At 34.8% G+C, this 25,522-nt stretch overlaps 2 protein-coding genes and 1 pseudogene across 2 annotated transcripts; 2 read left to right on the plus strand and 1 right to left on the minus strand.

The window, feature by feature from the left end:
• The first annotated feature begins 3,163 nt into the window (after positions 1–3,163).
• Positions 3,164–3,697, plus strand: LOC143574437 (LOB domain-containing protein 23 pseudogene; annotated as a pseudogene).
• Positions 3,698–10,439: 6,742 nt separating this feature from the next.
• On the plus strand, positions 10,440–11,767 carry LOC143574438 (uncharacterized; the record flags this gene model as incomplete). Its single annotated transcript, XM_077059055.1, has 3 exons — positions 10,440–10,622; positions 10,696–10,893; positions 11,541–11,767. Coding segments are annotated over 3 exons (483 nt in total), but the record flags the coding sequence as incomplete, so codon positions are not given.
• Positions 11,768–11,827: 60 nt separating this feature from the next.
• On the minus strand, positions 11,828–13,633 carry LOC143574439 (vesicle transport v-SNARE 11-like). Its single transcript, XM_077059056.1, has 5 exons — positions 13,537–13,633; positions 12,711–12,769; positions 12,438–12,626; positions 12,175–12,345; positions 11,828–12,094 (listed from the first exon to the last, which is right to left on the minus strand). Exons 1-5 carry the CDS (start codon positions 13,628–13,630, stop codon positions 11,945–11,947), a joined length of 663 nt encoding a protein of 220 aa, XP_076915171.1. The 5' UTR covers positions 13,631–13,633; the 3' UTR covers positions 11,828–11,944.
• Positions 13,634–25,522: the final 11,889 nt, after the last annotated feature.

The following is a 25,522-nucleotide window of genomic DNA, read 5'->3' on the forward strand; positions in this document are numbered from 1 at the left end:
GTGATTATACACATATGTATAACATTGAGCGATAAATTAGGGGTGACTAATGGGTCGGGTCGGAACATGTGATTTATAAAAAAGTTGTTTCGGGTCGGAACGAGTATGAGTCGACACGAGTCAAAACAAGTTTTAGGTCAGAACGTGTCCGAGCCAAAAACGTATTTCAGGTTGGAACGGGTTAGAATTTTTTTCCTAATTGGGCCACATCATACATGTCCTTACCCAAAACTATGACATTCACTGCAAAATTTAAAATACAACTGCACCATAGCCTACAAAACTTATCAACAATTATTTCTGTCTCATGCTCTTTTTGTTCAAAACTTTCATTCCAATAAGCAAACGGGTAACCATGATATCTTGTTCCAACGTCACTAGGAAACCAAAACCATCAAGCGGGTTTAACAATTAGTCACTGCTTGCTAAACAAATATAAAAAAAACTTGTGGTTTCAGTTAAATTTCTAGCTACTTCACCTTAAAATCATTCCACCTGTGGTTGCTTTCTCTTCATAAATTTATCTGCATAGTAACTATTCGGTTAGGAGTCATATGATCACAGCACAAAAAAAACTTAAAACTATGATACAATCAAAATATATACAAAATGAAGCATAAAATACAACGAGTTATTTTAATGCAGTACTACAACAAAAGTGAATGATTGATTCTATATCATTTAGATTTGCTTTTATCTCTCTCGGATCAGACGTGTTATGATTGATCTCTTAACGTGTCGATTCAGGTTAATATTTTATCTGTAACGGGTGAAACACGGGCATGGTCTATCTAAGCGCGTCGAACTCGGGTTTTGCTTTATCTCTTAAGTCTTAACAAGTCGATTCGGCTTAAATTTTACCTCTAACAGATCTATTTGGCTTAAATTTTACCTCTAACATGTCGATTCGGTTAATGTTACATCTCTAAATGAGCCGAGCTTGAAAAAACAACTAATGAACCAAGCTCTAGCTCACTGATAATACTCATATGTTCAAGTGAAGATTTGAATAACAAAAGTCAAATCTCTAGCTGCTTTGGATCTATGGTCGGGTTTTTGTTGATTAGACACCTAATTCATTGGAATTTATGAGCAAAACAATGACATTCCAACCCTAACTCATGAGATCTAACGTGATGAAGCTGCAATCCAACCCTAGGAGATCCGATTTCAAGTTCAGTGATCGGATTTCGCAAGCACGAGTGCCAATTTTTATGTGCAAGAGAGCATTTGACATGACGACCAATCCAGTTTTGTGTAAGACCATCAAAATCGTGAAATTGAATGTAGAAATCAATTCATATCTTCACGTATTCATCAAAATAATCATCAATCAATCTTCAATTTCATCTATCAATCTTCAATTTTCCCTTGATAATCTAATTTTGACTTTTTGTATGAACTTTGACCTTTAAATTACGACGTTACCCCCGTTGTTATAAAGTTGCAAAATCCCTTAATTGCCCCTGCATGTTTAATTTTACTTAGAATCCCCTTTTCTAAAATTAATGGTCGATGATGGTTCTCAAGGGTTCTTACATGATTCTAATCCTATATATATGTGTGTGTGTCATTTTTTAGTATTCACCCCGGAAACTCTGAATCTCGAAGACGTTCCTAGATATCGTAGATTGATTCATCAAGTAAATATGTATTTTAAAGTGGATATATAAATATTGAAAAGTTATTTATTAGAAAGGGTAAGAACCTTTTTGGAGGATGTATATGTTTAGTTTCCTCTCCTTAATTGAGTATAATAGTAAAAACTTCATGCAACGGGGGCATTTAAAGACTTATTCAAAACATAAATATAATGAAACAAGAAAAAGAACACATATAGCATAGTTAAATATTTACAAGAAATTATTGAACGTATTTAGGTGTTTATAAAATATGAAATATGACCGTTAAGAACCAAAATTAAAACTTTTAACAGTTTCTTTAATTGACTTAATTACTTCTTACCATATTAGTTTCACCTAAATTCTTTCCTTATTACAACAAAAGTTTAAAATTATTTATTTTTTTTTTTTAAATTGACTTTCATTAAAAACAAACACAACCAACGACTATCACCAAGACGGAGAAAGACGCTGAAATCCAAAAACCAAAAACAACAATCACGTTACATCAAATAAACACCATCTTTTCCAATCCACTACCCTTATCTTAGATCTATTTTTGTACCAAAGAAAACCCAAAGATTTTATATCCGCAACCATTTCTACCACCTTAGTGTTCTTGCCCGAAAAAATCTTTTCATTCCTAGCCCGCCAAATCCTCCAACAAGTAATGATGACAATTCCATGAATAATCAATCTCTTGTTCCCCGTCGCACCACAAACCTTATGCACTTCCACCAAATCATTGACATGAAAAACAAAAGATCTAGGGATGTTGCACCATGAACCAATCGCATTCCAAACGGCCATAGAAATGAAACACCCGGTTAACAAGTGCTCGAGCGATTCCTCATTACTCTCACATAAAGCGCAACTATGATCATCACAATGCAAATGACGTCTAGCTAAAGTCTCCTTGGTTGGAAGACTATCCAGAACGGCCCTCCACATAAAAATATTACATTTTTTCGGGACCCAATCGCTCCATTGGAAACCGAAACTCCCAGCATCCACAGCGGACCGCACCATCCATCTTTTAATCGACGAAACCTCGAACTCTTTGCAGCTACCAACCGCCCAAGACCATGAATCTTCACGGTCAACCATCACCACCCCTTGAAGGAGATCTTCCAACTCTTGCTTCTCGATCACCTCCTGTTGGGAGCAAGGAGCTCTAAGCCAATCCCACACAATGCGACGAGAAGATCCAGTGACCACCAACCGATCTGCTAACAAGACATTTTTATGTTTTTCTACCGCATATAAGGACGGATACTTGTCCATAACCGGCGCCGAACCCAACCACAAATCCATCCAAAACCGAACTTGGCGACCATTCCCAACTGTGGCCCGGGTCACTCTTTTAAAACCCACACCATCAACCTTAAATTTTTATGTTTAAAATTATTTAGCCGTTCCATTACACTAATTTCATGCTTATACAAAATCTCTACACTAAAACGTACAAAATCTCCCGTTAGATTTCTTCAATATCTCAACACTAGATTTCGATTTTGTTAAGATCTTCATTCATAGATCAAATGACTTCCACTCGATGTGCGGTTTGCAAGTATTTCAGGCGAAGATGCCCTCCTGATTGCATTTTCGCACCACATTTTCTTAAAGATAGCCAACAAAGATTCACTTGCGTTCATAAAATTTATGGCGCTAGTAACCTCGGCAAGTTACTCCAGGTAAACCTTGACCATATATGTATAATCTTGTTCAAATATTGAGTTTAATGGTTTATAGTATAATGAACCTTTTTTATTGATTACGTGCGTGTGATATTATATATGTAGAACACGCCCGTGCAACTAAGGGCGGATGTAGTAGAGTCGTTGTACACCGAAGCGAAATGTAGAATACAAGATCCCGTGTATGGGTGTGCTGGAATAATATGGTCTTTGCATCAACAAATTCGGATAGCAGAAAGAGAGCTAGCACAAGCTCAAGCGGAGATTGCTTTCCTTGATGCTAATGGTGGAGTAGCGGAACCGGTTGACCCGTACTTGGTTCAACAAAATGGCGTAAAATATGGTCTAGATGATCCTTATGGTTATTGGTTTAACTAGATATGGTTGCGATTCAGATTTTTAATCCACGAAAACAATGTGTGCTATGGTTAGTTTTGGGTTTATAACTGTAGTTGCTATATATGGTTTTTCTTGAATAATAACTTCAATCATAAATAAATGAATGATTAAAAGAGGTGAATTCAAAGGATGTTTTAACCGCAGTAGTGGCATATCTAGAATGTTTAAACTATAAACTGAAACCAATATATTCAAATTCCCAATAGCCATTTTAATATTTTTAACAATGATCAATTGACCTAATAAAGAAAATGATAGAGTGGCATTCATTTTTAACCACTCCTCCTACAAGTCAATTAGTTTAAAAAAAAACCCCCTCAGTCGATGATTTTTGTCGAGATGAAATGCCTACTGTCGTCAGTTGTTGAATTGTCAGTTGGTGGCATTTTAGCTCAAATCGAACCAGAAAAATGTACGCAAATTTAAATTTGTTACAAATAACCGACGATTTTTGCCTAGACTTTGAATCCATTTTTTTTATAAATTATTAGTTCATTTGAGTTTAAATTTATACATTTTGGAAATATAAATATGATGAAACCATATGTCAAAATAAAAGGTTGTACCCAAAAAAATTGATTTTATATATTTACTATGTGGCTTTACCCGACACATATTCTCCCTAAAACTTTTGAACCTTAAAAAAAGTTTATGGTCTCGTCACTATTTCAACCTAAGATGGTGTACTTGTTTTATCAGTAAGAACATTTATGTAACTTAACTTTGTAGTTTACACTTTTTTTTTTTTTGAGTATTCAAAAATGTACTTGCATGGATAGGAATGCATGTACCAGGATGAACCCCATGATAAAGACTTGATTAATTTAGATAACCTATCGTGAAACATTTCATATATTGTTTAGTAGACTTTTATGGTTTACATTATGACAATTATCTCAAAAGAAATTTTTCAAAGAGTTTCCAACCTTCAACATATTTCCTAACCATGGGCGGCTCGGGCATAGGACAATGTGAACGATCGGCCGGGGCATTTTAATTTTCAGGGACACAAATTTATATATATATATATTTATGAAAACAAAATATATTTATTTTGATGTTTTTACTTTAATTATACAATAACTAGGTTGGTCTAGTAGTAAAGTGGTGTGAGTTTCAAGCAAAAGGTTTGTAAATTCTACTCTCACTTGAAGCATTTATGTTTTTTTATACACAACCTAAATCATAACCAAATAGGCTTATTTAAAAATTTAATTGTTTAAGCTAAACAAAAAAACCTATTTACATAAGGCCTATTTCTATTTTTTTTTTTGCTTATAATATTGTGTTACTCGTTAAAGTCTACGGGCCTTTTTATTTCGGCTTAACCGAGGCATATAAATTCTCGGAGACGTCCATGTTCCTAACAATCTCAACTTTAAAAGAAAAATTGTTAGTGTGTTCCCAAGTTTATTTAACTCAAGAAAGGAAAAGAAAAGAATTATTTTTCTTCTTTTTTTCCCTTTTATTTCCTTTCTCTTTCTTTTCCTTTTTAATTCCTTTCAAATTGAAAGAAAAAATTATCTCTTTAAAACACACTATTTTCTTTTTCTTTCCTTTCATTTCTTCTGTTAAATGAATCTCTAGAACACATCAACATTATCTTTCTCTTCATAAAAAAAACTCAGGAACACATTTTATCTATTTTTTTTCCCTTCCTTTCTTTTCCTTTCTCCCTATAAGTGAAACCTGGGAACACGATTAATCTTGATCAATAGATCAAAATTGAGATTATTAAATCCAATAACCCTTAAATAACTAACATAGTTTTAACATATTTTCTAAACCTATCAATTCTTTGTATATGAGTTTGTAATGAATGTGAAACATGGTAAAAAAAGGTTGAGGATTGTTTTCTTTACACCCTGGCAACATGTGTTCTCGTTATAAAGAAGTGAAATGTATTAAATAGAAGATTACGATTCCTCTATGTTGGGTGTTTTTCAAAATTCTATCCTTGCCCATCATTCATTGTCTTCAAGATCCAACTCGCATTCGAAATATTCTCGATAAGCATTTAATCAATCGGACTTTGCCTCTACTTACCTTTTTGTTTCGCATCATTCCTTCGACCACATCATTCGGCTCTAGGAATCGATTTTGCCTTTTAATTCTTCACGTCTTAAATTTAACTACAAATCGTAGCTGATTTTTGTGCTTAATCGAACCTAATTTTGGTTGAGCATCTTTGATTTATTTCCACATTTCTTATTTGTGAACGGATTTGCAAGATTGAGAACATTTTTTCTGTTTATTTGCTGCTTACCAAGCATTTGATAAAAGTCCTCAATGAATGTATTAATAGTAATCTATGGTTGTGGTTGGTGAATGGTTGTTTATGTCAATCTTCGAACTATATGTGTGTAGTAACATGCTTTCCATGGGTTTGTAGTAATAATCATCACTATCTGTGTGTTAACACATCGTATTTGTAATATTCTGATTTTCATTATAGTTATGATTTTATCTTCTTGCACTGGATGATATATATGCTCTTAGAAGTCAAACTTAGGTGATATAGATGTTTTGTCCAAGTTGAAAATTGGATCATTCTCTATAGTTATTCTTAGTGAGCTAATAAAGGAAGCCTGTAGTTATTTGTATATCGTTGAGTTCTACTTGGCAGTCTTAAAGAATCAAACAAAGCTACTACATATGTGGCTCGATGATAATCACATTTTTAGTCGGGTTTTCTTTGTAATTGTTATATAAATTGTCTTAACATTTTTAAAAGGAACATTTGTTTTATACCCTTATTTTAGTGAGTTAATGGGCATTTTTTTTATCGTTTTGTAGTACTCACTGTTTCTGTTGTTTTTTTTAATATAAATTTACATCTACAATAGTCTTTTAAGAGTTTTAATGATAATATGCTGTTCATTTATGAATGAGAGAAAATTTTAATTGGTTTTCATCATCAATTGTGTCTTCCTCTTTTGATTATAATACTCATTACCAACCTGATAGATGGCAACCGGCTAATTAAACAAATAGCTGACAAACTATTAGTCCATCGATGCTTCATTCAGTGTATCTGGTATTCTTTTAGCTAACTTGGTTACAACCTATTGTGATATGATAACTTGCCTTATACTTGACAAACATTTGCTTAAATATGTCGTTCATGCTAATTGGATGTTTGACTGAAATAGATATATCTATATCATACCTGTGGTGCTAAATATATACTTTCATTGTACATAAGCCAGTCAATAAAGAGGTCACAAAAATTCATACAACACGACTTTTTGCCGTCAAAAAACACCAAAAGCCCATCCCGTTAAAATTAAGGGTAATAAAGAAATGGACGTTACCAAGCAAATAGGAACTCTCTATTTCTGGAAAGACGTGTAAGTATATTTCACAAGTCGATTATCGAACTCATATCCCACATACTAAGGCTGAGAAATATCTTTTTTTTCAGTTGCAGGATGATGGTATTGAGGCAACGGTTGGGTTAAATCAGGAAGGTCACTTTCGGCCTATATAATGTACTTGACACCAATTACTTGATGCATGCACATTTTCTAAAGTGCATGTGTTAGTTTTTAACATGAAAGAACATCCACAAGCATAGGGCGCATGGGCTTTTTGTATACACAATAGGCAATGACAACATGTAGCTTCTTTTTTGTATAAATCTGGCAGGATAGATGCAGGGGCGGACCTAAAGTGAGAATGGGGCAGCTGACCACCTTAGAAATTTTCTCTTTAGTGTTATATATACGTAAAAATCCCGAACGCCCACCATAAAAATTTTCAAGCGCCCCTTTTGAACTATTGAAATCATTGAATAAAAAGAAAAGACTAAGTTTTGACTGATCGGAAAATTTGCCGGCAACAAGGATGAGTGTAGAAGCAAACCTGCACCTTCTGTTAACAGTGAAAAAGATGATTTTATTTACTTAAACTTTAAGATGATAATAATAAATCTGGCAAAAAGCTGCACACAATGTTAACTTTTTATGGTCAAACTTTAAATGATTTAATTATATATTTATTGTTTCTTTTTATTAACTATATAATCTAATAAGACCTCTTTTGATTTATTTATTGTGTCACTTAGTTTATGTTTTGTTATTTTTTATTAGTTCTATGAGAATACCTCTTCTGATTTATTTATTGTTTTACTTAGTTTATGTTTTGTTATTTTTTATAAATTTTATGAATATATATATATAAAAACAAAAACATAGTATACTTCTTATTCTTAATAAAACTATGAGAATAAGCCAATTCTATTATCAAGCGTTGTATGTTGATTATTAAAATAGTCATATGATTTTGAATTTGAAAAACAAATTATTTGACGTTAATACTCCATCTATCTATTTCACATGGATAAAAAAAACTTACTGTTATTGTAGTGTGATTCTTTCCGGTTAAAACTTTCTACTTTCATCACTGATCATACATTTGTACGTATACTTGACGTACTTTTGTTAATTATATGAAAATTTGTTTGATCATCCTTTTTAATATGACCCAACCAGAATCAGAACGGAAAAAGTTTATCGTATTACAATAGCCGAACAACTCCTAAAAATTTCCCGTCCCCCATGAAAAGAAATTCTGGGTTCGCCACTGGATAGATGCCTAAATAATAGCAAATACGTTCGTATAAATTAAGCAGCTCCTATAGTTGCTAACACGTGTAACTTATATATGACTTTATATTAGGTGACTAACGTATTTGTAAGCCAAATCCAAATAACCAAAATGTCACCATACCCGCCCAATGCTCGGGTCAAAATTCTAGTTCTAAATAATTGAGTTATATTAACTAATAATTAATAATTAAAAAAACGATAACATTTGAGTCACAAACCGTGGCTAACTCGACCTTTTAGCCCCTAGCATCTCATTAACGTCCTTGCAGGGCGTTGTTTTCTAGTGCGGCATACCTTCACACCATCTTTATTCACGCTGTGTTCCCGAGCTCACTTATCGAAAAAAGGAAAAGAAAGGTAAACATTTCAATTCCTTTCTTTTCTTTTCATTTTCCTTTCCTTTCATTTTATTTTCCTTTCCTTTCCTACCAACCAATTGCTTTCAAAATGGAAAGAAAGATTTTACATTATAAAAGCCTTCACTTTCCTTTTCTTTCTACCTTTAAATGAAACTCAGAAACACACATTTTATTCTTTTCTTCCTTAAATGCAACCCATGAACACAACACTTCCTTTCTTTTCATCCATTTCCTTTCCGTTCCTTCCTTAAGTTGAACTAATGAACAGAGCAAGGGAGGGCCAGGTGGTCGACGGACCTCGATCCGGATTTAAAAATATAAAATAATATATTATATTTTTTATGAACAACAATGTGTGTGTGTGCGCGCGCTAGCCAAACTGTCTAATTTTGATTTGGGCCAATTGGTTTTGTCCAACCTTTGATTTAGGGATGAGATCGGGACCATACCGGTACCGAAATATTCGGTTCGGTACCAGTATTGAAGATAAAAATTCGGGAAATACCGGTCACGTACCGTACTGGTACCGAAACTCAAAATTTTAGTACCGATTCGACTGTACCAATACTAATTTTGCTCATCACAAACCAGCATCGCGAGTGCAAGCACCATAAGGCTTGAAAACCTTACTTTGCCCAATAAAGTCCTAGATAAGCCCAACCCAAAGGTTGAACACAAATAATTTGACCTTCTTCATTCGGTAACAAGATGCCTAATTTTACTCGAGGTGGGGTGTCTTCATCCATTGATAAGGTGCCACCTGACATCCACTCCACATAATCAATCCATCATCCCATTTCATTTCAAGATCAAGAAGATAATGCTTCTATCTGTCACCACCGCGTAACGACTTTTTCCGTCGTCATCACCACCACCTATCATCAATCCTAAATGCATTATTATTATTATTATTATTATTATTATTATTATTATTATTATTATTATTATTATTATTAATCATAGATATATATATGGCACTTGTTCCGGTACTAAGATCATCATGTACCTCTACGAATCAGCTCACGTAATTCTCTACTTACTTTCTACCTCTATGTGTCTTCATATCATTATTTTATTATGTATTCACATTCACATCTCTAAACACATTGAATTCCATGTTACTTACACGATCACTATTTGGAGGATAAACCTAGAGTTTTCAAAGCTATTTTCCCTGACAAACGCTTAACCATGTATCTTATCTTCTTCCCCCAAATTAACTGTGCCTTCAATTCAAATTAACTATTTCTTGAACCTACTTCTCAATTGTAACGCTAACTGGATGGAAAATCTTGTTCGTGTTCCAAACATTAGATATAATCACCTTAATTAAATATAAAGTTAAGCACTTGGGACTAGATAATCCCCAATCACCAGTTTTATTCTGATAATGTCAACAAAGCACAAGTTAAATTTGTTGTCACTTAAAACAACTACTCATGAAACAAACTCAACATAAACTATAAATTTTAAATGTTAGGTTGATTGTTACAAATTAAAATATCATAAACATATGAAACAGACCTATAATTAATGAATATAATAAATGAGCACGTTACCGATCGTTCACAAACACAAATTAATGAAAACGACCTATGTTCATGTTCGATCATTTATTAAACGAACAAACATAGGCGAACTTCCCGCCGAACGGTTCACAAATGACCGTTCAGTTCGTTTACAGTCCTAGTCAATTGATTGAATTTTGTTTCTTTTAACCTAAATTAAGAGATAATGAATTCGTCACCTTAAACTGATATTGTGAGTGAATTGAATTTTTCACAGGAAGAATGGAGAGTGCATATGTTACCTATACAGTTCTTCTTCTTGACGTGTAATCCAGTGATTGATATGCGGTTGAGGTGTAAATCGAACGGTTATGATTACCCGACAGGAGTTCCACCACAAGTGACCAAAGTTCTTGATCTTGACATTGTGAGTCTTGTTTTTGTTAAGTCTGGTTAATAATTTTTTTTTTCTGTTTGTATAAGTTATTATTGCTGTGCAGGTAAGATGGGAGCTTCTTGGGCTGGAAGATATCGTGAAGCCGTCTGAGTTCTCACTCGGTGTTAAAGGGGCATTGTACCCGTATAGACAAGGAAACCGTAGTCGACTTAAAGGGCAGCTTTCAATGAGCATAACATTTGACTTGCCTCCTGTGCTTTCTTTGATCCCAGAGGATGTTCGCCGAGATGTTGCAGAGACGGTTAGACCTTCAAATCCATGTTTGCATGTTCTGGTTCTTTTGAGTTTTTTAGATTAAATAAAATGGGTAGGTTGATTGAATAATGGGTTGTATAGTTAACAAAGAGGTGCCAGCCATGGTAGGTTGTATAGTTAACCCGAACATGACATATTTATCTATTTAACCCGTATATCTAAACGAGCCAAACAAGTTAACGAGTTGTAAAAGGGTTGCAATCAACTGGTAAACGTGTTCCACGGGCTGTGGGGTGGTAATGAATGAGTTAAACGGATCATATGTGGGTTGGTGGGTCGACATGTTTAACTAGGCGTCTAAACGGGTTAAACAGGTCCAACCGAACACGGTCTGATTAATAAAATTGATTAAACAAGTGACTGAAGGCTTATTGAACTAGGAATTTGACTCATCTATCATATAATCAATGTATTAAGTATGGTTGATACTATATTCAGCTACATTTTGAAAAAAAAACACAACTTTTAGTGAGCTAAACATATTATAGCTCATTTGACCCATTTTATTTTATTGCATTTTCAAATTTCCCCATTTAAGATATTATACAGCCAAATCCACACATTTTCAAAGTAAACTGGTTAAAAACCACTACCTCCAATCGGTATAACTAATAACTAATACTTTGATGATAGGTTTTGAGGCGGTTGGTGGAGAACATGAAGGAGAAGGTGAATGGCAGCTTGCTAGCGGATTATAGCAAATTCAGAAACGAACGCGCAAAGAAACTAGTTTGAGCTATCACGATTCATCTTAGACCGATTGGATTCAACATTTTTCAGTGCAAAGAATTGTGTACAAAGCCTGTAAAAATGCTTGTGGTTTTGTAAAAACTTAATTTCGAAGGATGTTTTGCATAACAAGATAAAAGAACAAAGTTTGGATTTGATGTATATACTCAAACAGGATTAATGTTTCAATCAATCACAAAACAATCCAGACACAATAATACAATGTAAATCCGCCTCACAACATAACATAACCAACAAAGGATTGGTAAAAAGTTGGAGTATCAAGCAGAACAATCTTGCTTAAAACACTACTTCAGCTTGAAGTAGAGAATCAAGATGATAGCAAGAACAAGTACCGCAACTATAGAACCAATAATCCACTTATTTCTGCTCATCCTCCTTGACATGTTGGTCAAAATCTTTTTACTCCTGCCTATGTTATCATCAACCCCATGAAGCTGAAACATACAAACACAAAACCATAAGTTTAAAAGAAAATTAATAATGTGAATGATGTTAAATTGTTAATAAGACATACCGTTCCATGTGCATGCAAGAGCGATTGTCGTTGTTGGTTTAAATCTTGAAGAATGGAAACCCCGAGTTCTTCAGTTTCCAACATCGTCCTTCTACTATCCCTCACTCGGTCACTGGTTTTATTCAATCTTTCTGTTGACATAAGTAATCTTGTTTTTTGATCTGCTGAAACCTGCGACATTATAGATTTGTTAAAGTTCATTACAAAGATAATATTTTAAATCATACACCTGTGACATAGTCACATAAGATTAGCAAGCATACATTTGCTGCATCAGCCATTCCTGATTCCAACAACTCATCTCGAGCAGCCTGATTTAAGTTGGTTGAAGAAATTCGTTTAACATCACTTTTTAGATTATTGAGATCAGATTTGTATTCTCTTAGTTTGGCAAGAAGAATAGCTTTCAGATTCGGCTGCAGGCTTCTAGCCTCAAGGTCCATTTTCCGTATCTGGACCAATATTCCAAGATTATATTAATAAGTAATCACATATATAAGAAATTAATTTACAACAATAACGGGGCAATACGATACCAGAGATTCAGCTTCATCGAGCCCAACTTTTATTTCAGAAAGTTTCTGTTTCTTTTGCTCTGCAAGTGAAGAAAAGTGCATTTCCATATTCAAAAGTCACAGTATGATAAAACTCAAAGGAAAAACAAAGAAGACAACACAATTGGCCAAAAATAATATGCTCTCGTTTATCTCATAGGACCACACCAATACACTACTAACAAATGGGACAAGGTAAATTGCAGCTTGCGCTGGGCAGGTGATCTTAATGGCAGAAAACCTATACTGAAACCAAGCCTGAAACCTCTGGCAGAGGGACTCTAAGTGCTTACTTTTCTTATAAACCAAATTTGGATGTATGCAGATTTCCATATAAACCAAAGAAGACAACACGCTGCATGTAGATTTCCATAAACCAAATTTGGATGAAGAAAGATGCTAGCTTTTCTTATCTTCACCAAATGAAAATGAAAACAAGCAACACATATGGAAGAAATAATGTAATAAAGATCAAGTTCATTGTTCGATAGACTAGATGAGAGAAATAGGAAACAATCATCAGTACTTGTCTCCCTGCATCATCTAGCCAGTAGTTAATACGAATCAACTCACCAACAGCTCTTCGCTCTAGCGGTATCTAGATGTGAAGAACAATCAAGCAGCTTATTTCTAGAATCTCAATCCACATAACAAATGATGGTAAACAATTATATTTTCTACATACATTATATTATTATTATTATTATCTCATAGTTGTAGATCAACTAAAACATGTTTGATCCAATCCCCTACACACGTTATAAGAATGAGAATGAAGTTAGGGTTTAGAGTAGTCCTAGTCAGTCACCTCCATCGAGAAGAGTAGCCGATGTAGACTTCTTGGACAGCGCCGCGGATAACTCGCAGTATTGGCGTTCGTAACCTTCAAATACCTCACTCATCTTATTATTGCCTGCAAATGAAATTACCACATAATAACAATCCCACAAACAGAAATCAATCATATCTCATTATCAATCTACTGATCGATTTTGAAGGAATGATCAGCTACCAAAAGATTAATAAGTATACATAAGACGATTAGACCAACCTGAACTTGAAAACCAGATGATAGGAAAATTGGGTTGATTCTTGTAGTGGATCTGAGGTTGAATAACTGGGATGAACGATTTGATTTGATTTGAATTGTTGGGAATAATATATATCTTGTCTATTAAGGAAGAAAATAATAATAATAATAATAATAATAATAATAACGTTTTAGACTTATACATAAAAGTATAAGAGTGCTTGTTGACAATAATAATTAGTAAATTACCCGTGTGTTGTGGGGGGAAATCAGTCGGTAAAACCCGAGGGTAGTAGAGGAGAGTGAACATGAATTTTGTGAATATTTTCAATGTTCGTTATTGAAACTAAACCTAAAAAATTCGTTAAATTAACATGCTTACAAAAAGTATGCATGGACGTTGGTAAAAATCGACAGTGAGTTGATGTGAATTCGATCAGTATCCGTTACGTTCTTTACGGTATAAGCAATGTTGGTGAAACTCGGGCGCTATCGGTCTTGGATGTTAAGGCGATGAGTCCGGACAGTTTTTGTCATGTATGTTAAGGTTTTTCTTGCGTTCATTATGGTACCAAACTAAAACAAAAAATAAAACAAAAGTTGAGGTGGACCAATGAGGTGACGTAGGTCGTTAAAATAAGTGTTGGTAAAACCCGAGCGTTTTCGGTCGCAATCGTTGAAGCATTGAGTCTACATGAATTTGGTCGGTTTACGTCATGCTCATTACAGTACCGGATCTATTCATTCGATTACATTCGTCATGATACCGGAAGTAAAGCGAAAAACATATATAAATTGAGGCGGGATCACTAAACACGGGCGCTGTTGAAACCCAAGAGTTATCGATACCGGACGTTGAGGTAATCAAAGCACGCGAATTCGATTTGTTAAAACAAAAAAAATGCAAGAAATATAATTGATGTATAGTTGGTATAAAGGGAAAAAAAACAAATATTGATTTGCCTTCTCCAAGATTCGAACCAGGGTAGTCGGGTAAAACAACATCAAACCAACAAACACTACCACAAGGCAAAACTAACTTTTATGCCCAAACTTCATAAAGATCTAATATATAATATATCTAAAAATTAAATCATGACACTTTTACTTTTGTGGCACCAAAAATCTCTTTTACTCTATACTAGTGTTACACCCGGTATAGCGCGTCGGAACAGGTTGGTAAATTCTGGATGGTGGTAAAACTCAAGAGTTGTCGGTCGTCAGACATTGAGGCGGTAAGTCAACACGAATTCGGTCGGTTTCAGTTACGTGCGTTATGGTATTAGAACTAAAACTCGGGCGTCGTTAAAACTTTTGAACGTCGTCAATCCCGGGTGTTGAGGATCTACGTAAATTCGGTCGGTCTCAGTTAGGTTTGTTACGTTATCAAAACTAAAAAAGAATAAAAATAAATACATAAACAAAGTTGGCATTCGATTGGTTTTGTTAAGTTTGTTAAAGAAATAGAACTAATACAAAATGCGATGAGTCTACGTGAGTTCTGTCGGTTTCCATCACATTCGTGACGGTGCCAGAACTAAGAAAAACAAAGTTGACATTTGATCGATTTGCGTTATGTTCGTTATGTTGTCAAAATTAAACTGTAATACACGTTTCGTAAATATACACACGTTTACAACAACCGGGCTCCACCTAAGTGGATCAGAAAAAAACCAGAAAAATGATAATGCCCTTTGGTCAAAAAGAAGACTTGGACCCGGGTATGTTACATGAACAAACCAAACCAGTAAATAATACAATCCACTAGTTACCAACCGGGCAAAGGCAAGTTGATTTACAAAACCAAACAATTTTGTCAAAATAACGGTGCCTAAGGTCAGATCGCAAGAAAACAAAATAGGCAATAAAAAACTAAAAAATGCTCTTGTGACACCAACCCTCTCTTTTACTTATAAAATAAAATAATAATAATAATAATAACAATAATAATAATAATAAGGTTAGATTTAATACGGACAGGTTTGGTGACTTTGATCGATAACGGGTTGGATACAGTATCTTAGTGATAGTGACACGTGGCTTTGATTCGCCAATATAACTAGATTGTCATGAGGTAATGCGTTCATTCTTTCATATTCACGCTCATACACAGATGCTTGTTCGTACTTTTTCGATCTTGACTCCGATTATTGATTCTCACACCACGGTGGTTACAGGTGGCGTGGGTGACAACGCCTCTGTTTTGCAGAGATCAATTCCATCGGTCAACCCGCGGAGTTTCCATGTAGTTTGTCTTGTTTGGCACAATCACAAGAAAGTTAGAGTCATCATTTGGTTCTCGCTTCTCAGTTTTTCTTAACATATTATCTGTGCATAATCATATTGTTTGAACTTTTGCTTGTAACATTTTTCAATTTTTTTTGAAGTGGTATTAAGTTTTAATGTTGTAAGTACGAAGTATGTGGCGTGAAATAAGTCGAGGACCATACCATGCGAGTATGTGTCTATGTGATGAGACTCATGCTTATACTCACAGAATGATAGAATCTTCTACTTGATTCATGAAAACCCATGAGCACAAATATAAAGCAACACGACGTCACAAGTTATATGTTAAAAAACAATAATAGACAGACATGCCATGTAAAAAGTAAAATCTACTCCTATAATTTACCAATTGCTTACATTGTGGGACTCGGACATACACTAATTTGGTATGAGTAAACACTAGATGCCAATAGACCAAGAGGCTATTGGCTACAAAAAAATGACTCGTTAGTAGTTACCTAATAAACTCCTCCAATAAGATTATATAACTTTTTCTCATAAACGTTGAGTGTCACTTAATCAAACACTCACAAGTTTAAGATATAACAACTTATTATTTTTTTTCACAAGTTCATGCATTTTAGACAAGTTAACGGACTTTAACATAACAAAATTTTATTAGGGACCTTTTTCGTGTTCGATTTACATGTATGTACAATGACTTTTATTCATCAAAAGTATGTTTAGGTCCGTTCAAAAAAAAGTATGTTTAGGGACCTTTTTTGTAAGAAAATAAGAAAGTCTTTTTTTTTTTTTTTTTTTTTAATTTAATCTCCATACATTATCTTCCAAAATGTTCTGAATTATTTTCATGGGGCTTTTTATGTTTTCATGGTAGCTGGTTTTTTATTTGATTCATTTAACCCCTTCTTTTGTTTTTATAACAATAAGATCCAAATATAGCTGTATAGAAAGGCCTATGTTTCTTCTTTTTGGCAGGGGTCCAAAATCTCAACTATTTATGAGTCACACGGGAGAAATTGTTGTAACTTTTGGCAATTTTGTATATGTACCCAAATGAGATATTGGTGGCTTCAAGTTTATTTGGTATTATGTGTTTGGAACTCAAAGATGATGACAAACAACTCATGGGAATTCCATGGTGCATAAGAAATAGTTATTTTTATCACCTTTTTAAAATTTTATCATCATATCATATTATCATGCAAATTTAGCATAGAAGCATATAATTCATTGTATATTTTGTTAAAAGAAGAAATACAAAAAGAATACTATAAACGTTAGGAAGTTGCATAAACACACATATATTTTGATTTAATTGTGATACAAAATACAATTTTGTAACTGCATAATCACTCTCTTTCTTTCTTCCATTTTATCCCGTCATCATTCAGTACAAATGTTTAACTTATAAATAGTTATAGATTAAACGTGCCCCATATGATCGTTTCTTGCAAATTGCAAATAGTTTTTGTTTGGTATTTTTTAAAGAATAATGGTCTCAAAAGCAAAAAAAAAAAAAAAAAAAAAAAAAACTTTACAAGAACAATAGACATTGGACAAATATTTTGTTATGGAGATTGGTTACTTTTAGTATTTATATAACTAGTAGTTGCCCACGTGCGTTGCACAGGAAACTTGATAACGGGTTCATATTTTAAATATGGATATACAAACACATTATAACGACTATCACTTCGACTAAACGAAAAAAAGTTTATATAAATACCAAAAGAACTTGGGCGGTATCGGTTCGGCTCATTACAATATTGATGTTGTACTGAAACTCTAAACATAGCTTACAATAAAAAAAAGATACTTATAGAGAATCAACTTCGTTTTTTATGAAACTTATATACTTTATTACAACTACACCTTCGTTTTAATAATATAACATAATAAAAAGTAAAAATGTCTTCACGACATATAAAAAAATTGAAAGAATTTCATATATTAATCATATTAAAAGAAATAATAATTTAAATATATAGATAATAGTAAAAAGAAAAACATATGTTATGACACAAATTAAAATCATGAAAACTTTGAGTGGTTAAACTACAGAGTAAGCAAGGTTTAAAAAATAATATGCTAAGGATCAAACTGAAATAGTTTAAACTTTAAGAGGACTAACCTATAAAAACTTAAATATGAAAGGATTAAAATTGCAAGACTTATACTTTACTGTAGCACATACGTTTACTTTAATATATGCCATAATTTGCCCTCAAACTTTTTTAAATTGCTTAAGGAGTTATATATATATAGATATATCTTATTCTACAAAAACAAACCCTAGCCACCATCAACCATTTACAGCCGCCACCACCTCCAGCCGACTCCGGCGCCGCCATCTACAGCTGCCGTCATCTGAGTCGCCGCCGCCGGATTCCGCAACCACGTATTTCCGGCCGTCACGGTTTTCCGGCCACTTTGGCCATTTCCGGCAGCCGTAATTGCTGAACAACTGTTGCTTGGTTGCTGCAGCTGCTGTCCAATCACGTCCGCCGCTGTCTGACGCCGCCAGCCGCCGTCCGCCGCTGCCAGGTATTTATACTAATTGTGGTGAAAGGTTTATTAGGGTTAACTGTTAAGAGCTTGGTTTTTATACTCTTAATCTTACATTTGTAGGGCTAAATCTGAAACGCTCCGACCGAAACTTCATATTCGAAATGGATGAAGAGTTGCCAATTTTTGTTAATCGAAATGGATATGGAAAATTAGTGTTGAATGCAATATTTTCTAAGGCTATGCGTTGTGGAGGGGCTACAAATTGGGGCGTTTTGCACCGTGTGGCGCCGGTGAGAATTTGTTTTTTGGGGTGTAATGGTGTAGAGGCTACAAATAGTAATATAATAATATATATATATATATATATGTGTGTGTATAACACACACACTAATATAGTAATAATATTAATTTCTTTCTCCTCCGGCGACAAAACCCTCCCGCCCCCGCCCCTTATCCCCCCAAAATCGCCCAGGGGGCGGTGTCCCCCTTTAAATTCGCCCCATTACGGATGGCCTAACATAAAGAACGGTACAGTTATATATAAAGGGACTGATGCTGGTAATAGAAAAATTATTAAACGCATAGTAAAAGAATGCTACAATGATGAAGACAAAGTATTGGCTTTGACAATGAATGTATTAACATTCTTCAATCGAAAACCGAAGTAGATGACAATTATATGTATTTGATTATGCCATATTGTACGCCCTGCTTGCGGTGCGCGCATATAATGTATATATGTGTGAACCCTTAGGTGGGCAAAAGTAAAATTGCACTAATTTTGACATTATTTTACTAATCTCATGAAAATAACGTTAAAAGTGGCCGAAGGTTAATCAGGCATCATGTGGTGGCGTTGATAGCCGAAAGACAAGGGCACATGCACCAATCAGCCGGTGTCCCGATGATTGAGTGCTATGTGCCTTATGTCCAAGGCTTGATGCAAAACTACTATCGAGCCGGGGGTCTCACCGGAAGCAGTCTCTATATCCCTATGGGATAGAGGTAAGGCTGTCTACATCTTACCCTCCTCAGACCCTACCATAGCATTGCTATTGGTGGGATATACTGAGTATGATGATGATGATGATGATGATTATGCCATATTGTGAAATGAGCTCATGTAACTTTGTCACTAGCAGCGGATATGACAAACTTTGGTAGTCAGAGTTGTGCGGGGACGAACGCCCTAGCAAAAACCTGATTGAAATTTTAAAGTAAGTCCAAGAAATAAATTATCGTATTTTGTAAATCTTTACATATTTGTTTTTTCGTTAAAAATTAATCAAATTTGTTAACAGGGAGCTTGTGACCGGAATTAATTCTTTACATGGGGTGAACATTGTTCACGGGGATACAACTCCCGAACATGTTCTCGTACACTTTCGGAGAGATGGTGGCGAGGAATCGAAGCCATCACCAAGGATCTGTCTGGGGATTCAAAGCATTAATGATCACCCTAAAGGCACAACTGGATTTCGTGCACAGTACCACCGGATTTCGTGCACGAGAAGTGATAGCTGGCAACAAGCTGAGCACATACTTTGATATGTTTAGTGTCGGATGTTTGTTACATTTTTGTCTTACTAAGGAGGGCAATTTGTTTGGTGATTCATACCATCTACGTGATAGTAATGTGATCGAACGTCGTTATAACTTGAGGAAGCTAGACCATATGGAGGAAGCCAAAGATCTCATTGAAAACTTACTTGACCCTGAGTCTACAATTAAGTACAATATTAGTATGGAAATATTTAGTCAAATTACATCCAATTATTAATTGCTAGGTGCAAGCAAACTTAAACCGTTAACTGAAAATAGAACCAAATTAACCGATAACCTAAGCTTTTGGTGTCCGGTGACCAATAAGCTAAATTAGTACACTTTTGAAATTGAAGGTCCGTTTTTTGGCTTAATCTTCCAACTTGTTTTGACCCAAACTCTTTCCGGTAATAACTTATATCGAACTGCACTCGTTTTACTCAAAACCCAATTAATGTGAACTTATTTTGAACAAAATATAAACCCAACCCGCCCTTTTTAAATTCAAATAAAAACTAAGAAGTCAACGTAGACCATGAAAAAGTCAAACTTCTCAAAAGTTCAAAATTGCTATTAATTTTTCCCTTATCCAAAGTTTCCTTATCCATTGTTTCCAATGTGACCAAACTAGCCTTTTCAAAACTAAACAAAAGCGAACTATAATGAGCGAGCTTGAAAGCCACCAATTAATCGAAGTTCGATAATGGTTAAGGAAATAACCAAAAATAGCGGTTACAGTTATTTTTAATGGTAAAAATCGAACTAAAAATCGAACTATGATTTGCACACCCCAATTAGTTGGCATGATGACATATTCTAGTGCATTTATTAATTTCATAATTTATATATAATTATACTAATAAGCATTGTTATGATACCTGTGTCAGGCGAAGTAGCTCACAGGTGTTACAACATCTATTTTTTTGGGATTCCGAAAAACGGATCAACTTTTTTCAGATGCGAGTGAGTTCCTGCGTGGACACGATCGTCGTGATTGGATTGCTGTCAGCCTGTCAATCACCATTGGGATTCAAAACTAAGCGAATCCTTGCTCGTGTAAAGTAACGAAGACAGTAAAGCGAAATACTATTACAGTGATACTCTATCCTTGCTGCGCGTTATTCGAAATTCAAATAGACATTTCAATCAGATTCAAAAACGCTTTTCTGTTCGTTTTTCAACTAACTTATTTAAATTGGCTGTAAAATGGGTTCATTATAAAATCCTCCAAACGGAGTATAAACCTTCAGGTTGAAACATGTTGTAGCTCTATCGGGTTGAAACCCCTTTCGGTAGGCTAGGATTCGCTTTTCAACCTGGTTTAAGCTTACACCTGTAGTTACAAGTATTTGACTAACACTTTTAATTTCTTGAAACATAGAGGGAGAAGGGATATTATTTCTTTGAGGACGATCCTTATGCATCTATGGAGCACTACTTTTGGAAAAGATTCCCCACTCTTTTGATTGATGTGTATCGCCATATAAGAGACAACTTTAAGGGTATGTTTGGTTGGAAGTAATGGAATAAAGAGGAAATGAAATGAGAGAAAGAATGGAATGAAATGAATCATTACTATTCATTTGTCTTGTTCGGTTAACATATGAGAATGAAATGAATAATTACTTTATGTTGTTTGGTTTAAAAAAAATTGTATGAATGAAATAGAAATAATAAAAACATTCCTATCTCAAAAAATTGATCACCGTATTTTAAATAAAGCATTGCAATCATAGGCAATGCTAATGTTATAGAATTAAATTAGTCACTGCCATTTTTTATTATTAGTAACCACAACATATAATTGCATTGTAGGTAAAAACAACTAGAACTAAAACTATCGGTAAAAAAACATTGTATGAACTGGTTATCCAAAATTTAACTATGTGACTAATGTAATCAGATAATCAAAAATTGAACCTATTAATGCAGATATTTGCAGGGAGAAAAGGTAGGAAATGGGAATTCTTTGAAGCAAAAGAACCAACAATTGCAGGGAGACCATGCTCAAGTGCTATTTCAACAACATTAACAGAAAAGATCATGATGCAAACCAAATTTTAGATACATTTTCAAATAAAACACAAAGCAAAACATTTTTTTTATTGTAAATGGAAGTATAATCTAAGGGATACAAATTAAGCACTTGCATATGCAATCCAAAAACAATTGTAGGCACTACAGAAATAATAGCGACACATATTACACAATGAGGATGATAACTTATATAAATAATAGTTTAATGAACTCCTTAGATCGATTATACCTCCACTTACAATGACATGTAGACTGTGGATCTCTAATTCCATCTTTAAATATCTTATTGGTTTGCTTCCAAGACGAAGAAAAAAAATCGACAAATTATAACAAATAACTTGTATAGACTTTGCGATAGTCAGATGTGATTTTGAATTTGAATGAAATAGAGTATAATATTGATTTTGATTTTAATTAAATAAAATTAGAAATTACCATGTGACACTTTGAAGTCCTCTCGTTAATTATAAAAAGGTTGTTGAGAATCCACTGTTTTATTAGATATATATATATGTAGATAGATGTAGATGTAGAAGTATAGCACAGTTCTTGTAATGATATTTAAATTAACTTATTTAAGAAAGGTAGACTATTAGTTTATTATATTAATAACTAAGGTTTTGTGATCAACAAATAGTTTATTTAGAAAGTTTTGTAAATAGGTCAACAAATCTGACCCGACCCGTTTTGACTTTTGACCACACAGCAAATTACTCGTTTGACCTTTTACCCAACCCATCTGGCCCACCCATTTTGCCATTTGTAATAAACAGTGAAATATCTTTCATAAGAAAATTTTATTTATTTCTACTTTGTTTTATTGGTTACAGACAATAATATGTCATCATGTTTCTTGGACAACAAAAACCATGAAGCAGTACATAAAAGTAGCAAAGATAGTACACCAACGAACAAATGCGGACTGAATCAAGCTAGCGAGTTTTCTGATTCAGCCAGTTTCAATGACAAAATCATTAACACCTCAAACTCGGGCTCACAGAATCAGACAAGAAAGTCCACTGTTATTACGCTTGCATTGATGAGAGCCGAAAGTATGTATATATCATGCAAAAACTATAAAGATTTCATATTTAGATTCGGGTTTGAAAATCTTGATGTTTAAATATGTGAAATGAAATGCCGGTGCGACAAAAAAGTTCTTTTATCGACCCCAAGCAGGATTTGTGATCCCGTGTTGTACAGATGAGAAACCGACTCCTGGTTGTTGTCTGATATTGACCCGTCTAGTTTCACTCTCAGAACTGAAAGTGTTAGGATTTGTGAAGCCTTTGAGCTAGTTTTGGGCTTGGGCTTAAATTGGTGACAAGAAGACCAATGACTTGGCCCGTTATTGTTTCTTGTTGATTAAGCCTTTAACCCTAGTTCATATCTTATAAATAACCCTGATATGTAATTGTAATCTTTGCACCTAATTAATGAAATAATCTAGTTGCAGCCCGTGGATGTACGTTCCCCGCTGGGACCGAACCACGTAAAATTCTTGTGTCGTGTTTATCGTTATTATTTTCTGTTTTACTGCGTGTATAATCGTGTGTGCTTGTTCATGTGTTGTTCCGTTGCGCCGCTTTGTTCCTAACAAGTGGTATCAGAGCTTTGGCTCGTTGAACACATGGGCTGTTGCACTGGTTATGTTTCTATCAGAAGAAACATACTCGAGACCAATCAGAAATTTTAGATGTCGTTCGTCGCGATAACGAGTCTATAGAAGATTTTATCACCAGGTTCAATGATGAGAGCCTGAACATCGGTGGAATTAGTAAAGACATGCTTCGCGGTGCCTTTCGCAAGAACGTCAAATGTGATGATTTAGTCCGCACACTTAATGGCAGAGATGGAATGCCAAAAGAGTGGGACGATCTCATGACTGCTGCAAAGGTGTATGCGAACACTGAGAAAACATTGAGAAGTGGTAACTCAAAACAAAAATTTAAAGTCGAGTTTCAAAATCCAAGACCAAATAGACAGGCGAAAGGCTATATCTGGTCAAGACTTCAGCCAAGTACAGAAGCACCAAAATCATTTGATGTACGATCCCTCATACGCAACAAGAACAAAGCGGGACCCTCAAATCGGGGGTCCCAACAGCTGGACTCCTCTCTCAAAGACCCCCGCCGAAATTCGAACCACAGAAAATGTAAATTTCAAAAAGCCACAGCCATTAACAAGAAGGTCATTCTTGGATGGCACGAAGCATTGTTCGTATCATGACGACATTGGTCATAATACGAATGAATGTAGAACTTTAAAAAGTGAAATTGAGGCAGCTGTGAAGTCTGGAAAACTTAAGCATTTAGTGAAAAATGGGAAACCTGATAACGGTAAAGCTCCCGCACGAGATATCCAGGGTTCGAGTAAAAAGCAAGTCAGAGATTTAAACGTCCATATGATACAAGGCGGGCAAGATACAAGGAAAAAGAGGAAGGAGTCTGATGATGAGGAATGGAAGAATGAGCCAGTGATTTTTCCTCGAGTCAAGGGGGCCCGAATAACAAAAACCCTTTGATTATCACTGCCCAATTCGGACACTACCATTCCCAATATGTTTTCTTCGACACCGGTAGTACATCAGACATTATGTACGAACAATGCTTTGAACAGCTTGACGAAGAAGATAAGGAAAGATTGAAACCCATTCACGCTCCGGTATCTGGGTTTGGAGGAGAAATAATGCATCCGCGGGGTGTAATTTCATTCCCAGTTACCCTGAGTGATGGAATTCGTTCTAGGACCGAGGAGGTCGAGTTTCTAGTTTTACCAGCAACGTCAAAACATGACATTATTCTGAGGCGGGAAGCGATTGGTGATTTTAATGCTCATCCGTCCACAGCACATGGTGCAGTAGGAGTTCCAACCTGTACTGGCTTCGCAATAATTCATGTTAACCGACACTGCTTTGCAACCGAGAGCTCAAAACCTAGCAAGATTCCAAAATAGTCTCTGAGAACCGAACCGGAAAAATGGGTTTTGAACAAAAAATTTCCTGATCAAACTGTAATAATAGGACTTGCTATTTCTGAGATAGTACAGACTTTCTTGAAACAGTTTATAAAAAAATATTGTTGTGTTCGCATGGCAACCCGCGGAGATGACTGGTGTTCCGCGGAACATTGCGGAGCACAAATTAAGGGTAAAACCGTTGTTTACGCCTATTGTTAAAAAACAACGTAAGATGGGTCCGGAACAAACAAAAGCAATGAATGAGCAAGTCCAGGACCTCTTACAAGCTGGAATTATCCGCCCAATTCGTTATCAAACTTGGGTCGCCAATCCAGTTATCGTTCCCAAAAGCAATGGGTCATGGCGGATGTGCATTGATTTCAAAGATCTAAATAAAGCATGTCCCAAAGATTGTTATCCCTTACTCGAAATAGATCTCAAGGTTGATGTTGTGGCACCATTCAAA

The sequence above is a fragment of the Bidens hawaiensis genome, unplaced genomic scaffold, assembly GCF_021521415.1.
Source record: "Bidens hawaiensis isolate Kalapana, Puna unplaced genomic scaffold, B.hawaiensis_p1.1 tig00026913_1, whole genome shotgun sequence".
Lineage (NCBI taxonomy): Eukaryota > Viridiplantae > Streptophyta > Magnoliopsida > Asterales > Asteraceae > Bidens > Bidens hawaiensis.

Bases quoted from the DNA above. Each gene is read 5' to 3' on its own strand.
- LOC143574439 (XM_077059056.1), bottom strand. From the start codon at position 13,630: ATGAGTGAGGTATTTGAAGGTTACGAACGCCAATACTGCGAGTTATCC. The intron at 12,346-12,437 runs GTATGCTTGCTA...ATAATGTCGCAG, and splicing joins GAATGGCTGATGCAGCAAAT to GTTTCAGCAGATCAAAAAAC. The intron at 12,095-12,174 runs GTATGTCTTATT...TGTATGTTTCAG, and splicing joins TCTTGCATGCACATGGAACG to CTTCATGGGGTTGATGATAA.